Source organism: Pongo pygmaeus, chromosome 9 (assembly GCF_028885625.2).
Source record: "Pongo pygmaeus isolate AG05252 chromosome 9, NHGRI_mPonPyg2-v2.0_pri, whole genome shotgun sequence".
Classification (NCBI taxonomy): Eukaryota; Metazoa; Chordata; class Mammalia; order Primates; family Hominidae; genus Pongo; species Pongo pygmaeus.
Window position 1 is genome coordinate 16,929,954 of NC_072382.2, and position 3,425 is coordinate 16,933,378.

Here is a 3,425-nt window from a genome sequence, read left to right on the forward strand (position 1 = left end):
TCAGTTTAGATATCTATCTGGTCAGGAAATGTATCTCATGCATTAATGTAAACCTGGCAATTAGCACGCAACATGGTGGTGCTCCATTCGAAATTAGAGGTTGTAGAGAGAATGAAGAAATGAACACATCCAGAGATTTATGTTGATTGGTCAATTGGTTGGTATTACTGAAGAGTCATGTTCCTTTTTAACTTTTTGAAGATTTTTTTAAGGGTTGTAAGTAGTTATAAATATTTGTGGATCCAGTTATTATCATTTAACTGAGATCCAGAAATGTAGGTTATTTACATGAAGCCAAGAAAACTGGTAAGTATATTTGATTCCTAATTTTGTGCTATTCCATTCTTCACATTGACTTACAATGATAGATTTAATTACTCCATCAGGCAGTCAGTCAATTAAATAAATTACTATCTTGTGCCCAGTTTAGATTGAATGTAAAATATTTAAAGGAATTTTTCTTTGTGATAAAGAATTAAGGCTTTAATTCAAAGTGACTTGGCTTTATATTTCACCTGTTCCAATTAAGTAGCCTGATGATCTTGTGTGAATCTTTCCTTTTCTGTACCTTAGTTCAGTAATCCATGAAATTAGGAGTTTGGGATGGATTATCTCCAACATCATTTTATTAAGAATGCTCTATGAATTATTGTAATTTAAAGTTGCATTTTGTGGTCATGGACATGTTTTAGATCCGGGACTCCTGGAAACAAGTAATTGCAATACTGGAACAAAGCAAAAAATGGGCATGCTGATTTATCTCAGTAGTCCTCCCTCCATTTATCATTCTGATTCTGTCTTTTCATTTCTACAGGGCAGCTACATAATTCCCAATGGAGAACAACACAGAGGTGACTGAATTCATTCTTGTGGGGTTAACTGATGACCCAGAACTGCAGATCCCACTCTTCATAGTCTTCCTTTTCATCTACCTCATCACTCTGGTTGGGAACCTGGGGATGATTGAGTTGATTCTATTGGACTCCTGTCTCCACACCCCCATGTACTTCTTCCTCAGTAACCTCTCCCTGGTGGACTTTGGTTATTCCTCAGGTGTCACTCCCAAGGTGATGGTGGGGTTCCTCACAGGAGACAAATTCATATTATACAATGCTTGTGCCACAAAATTCTTCTCTTTGTAGCCTTTATCACTGCAGAAAGTTTCCTCCTGGCATCAATGGCCTATGACCGCTATGCAGCATTGTGTAAACCCCTGCATTACACCACCACCATGACAACAAATGTATGTGCTTGCCTGGCCATAGGCTCCTACGTCTGTGGTTTCCTGAATGCATCCATTCATACTAGGAACACTTTCAGGCTCTCCTTCTGTAGATCCAATGTAGTTGAACACTTTTTTCTGTGATGCTTCTCCTCTCTTGGCTCTCTCATGTTCAAACAACTACATCAGTGAGATGGTTATTTTTTTTGTGGTGGGATTCAATGACCTCTTTTCTATGCTGGTAATCTTGATCTCCTACTTATTTATATTTATCACCATCCTGAAGATGCACTCATCTGAAGGATGCCAGAAGGCCTTTTCCACTTGTGCTTCCCACCTTACTGCAGTTTCCATCTTTTATGGGACAGGCATTTTTATGTACTTACGACCTAGCTCCAGCCATTTCATGGGCACTGACAAAATGGCATCTGTGTTCTATGCCATAGTCATTCCCATGTCGAATCCACTGGCCTACAGCCTGAGGAACAAAGAGGTTAAGAGTGCCTTTAAAAAGACTGTAGCGAAGGCAAAGGCCTCTATAGGATTCATATTTTAATTATAAAGAATTCACAATAAGATAATTTTTTCCACCTCATATTAATCTTTGTCTACCAAGTCCAATATTTGGGTTTCCTCATGGACAGTTTCTATTGACTGTTTTCTTAAATATATGAATTGGCCATACTTTCTTCATTCTTTAAGTGACACTTTTTTTGTTGTTAAAATCTGGACATTTTAGATAATAAAAAATAGCATATTCTAAAAATCAGATCTCTCCTCTCATCTAGGCTTTGTTTTTATTGGTGGTGCTTTTGTTTGTTTAGTGATTTTCCTGAGTTACTTATGTTAATTCTGCATTTCTTGTTGTGTGTGGCCACTGAAATTTCTACTCAGTTAGGTTAGTGGTCAACTAACAATTGGATAGAGATTTTTAAGTGCTTTAAATTGCTAATTCTCTGAAGCCTTATGCATGGGCTTTGCATGTGTGTGTTGGAGCATGTTTTCAGTGCTCCAGCAGTTTAAATTCTGCCTTTAATCTTCATGTCCTCTGTGCAGAGCCTCAAGGTCAGCCACAAATGAAACATTAGGTCCTCTCAGGTCTTTCCTGTGCATACATAAGGCCTTGCCCATATGCATGATTTTTGTAATCCCCAGAAATGGGAGCTTTTCAAAGCCCTCTATGGATTTCTAAAGCCTTCATCAATTTTTTTTAAGAGTTTGGTTAGATTATTGTATGCTCCAACTGATATTTACATTTTCAGGCAATTGCAATGTTAAACAATTGCTGCTCAACACTTTGACAAACACTCTAGGAATAAAACTTTTTCACTGAGTGAACTGAGTCTGGTGAAATAGAGACAAAATTGTGAATGGGGTTTTCCTAGGAAGCTGCCAAATAGGTGAAACAGTGACAATTCTCTGGGAAGCAGGACCATTAGCAATCTCCAACACATTTTGTTCACTTCGGTGGTTGTTAGGCCAATGTTTTTTTCAGCTACCATAGTTCCATGTGTGCTGGTTTTCAAGGTTACCACAGAGCTGGTGGATAAAGCAAGCTAACATGCCACAAAACTCACCATTGATACTGAGATTCAGTCATTATTTTTGAATGAATACTCCTTGAATTGTTGCATGTCCTTGGTTAGTTTCTAGAGTTTCAAACATTTTTATTATACACAGTTTTGCCTGTGTTATAATTGCTTTTATGGAAGAGCAGATTTTTGGAGGTCCTTGCTTTGCCATTCTGGAAATGTTTATTCTACCCTTTAAATTTTTATTTATTTATTTTTTATTTTTGACACAGAGTCTCACTCTGTTGCCCAGGGAAAAGTGCAGTGGCACCATCTCAGCTCACTGCAACCTTCACCTCCTGGCTTCAAGCTATTCTCATGCCTCAGCCACCTGAGTAGCTGGAATTACAGGCATGCACCACCATGCCTGGCTAACTTTTTGTATAATATTTTTAGTAGAGACGAGGTTTCACCATGTTGGCCAGGCTGGTCTTGAATTCCTGGCCTCAAGTGATCTGCCTGCCTTGGCCTCCCAAAGTGCTGGGATTACAGGCATGAGCCACCACGCCTGGCCTTATTCTATCCTTTTAAATTTAAGCTTCCTCTGTTATAATCCTCTCTGAGAAAATTGTTTTTTTTTCATAATATATATTATAATTTATAATTATATATTTATCTGTGAGTTTAAGTTT

The 3,425-nt window shown here is 38.0% G+C and overlaps 1 protein-coding gene across 1 annotated transcript; it reads left to right on the top strand.

Annotated features, from left to right (window-relative positions):
• The first annotated feature begins 752 nt into the window (after positions 1–752).
• On the top strand, positions 753–1,778 carry LOC129007194 (olfactory receptor 5B12). The gene is given in 3 exon segments (XM_054437724.2): positions 753–1,131; positions 1,134–1,354; positions 1,356–1,778. Coding segments are annotated over 3 exon segments (942 nt in total). The 5' UTR covers positions 753–833.
• Positions 1,779–3,425: the final 1,647 nt, after the last annotated feature.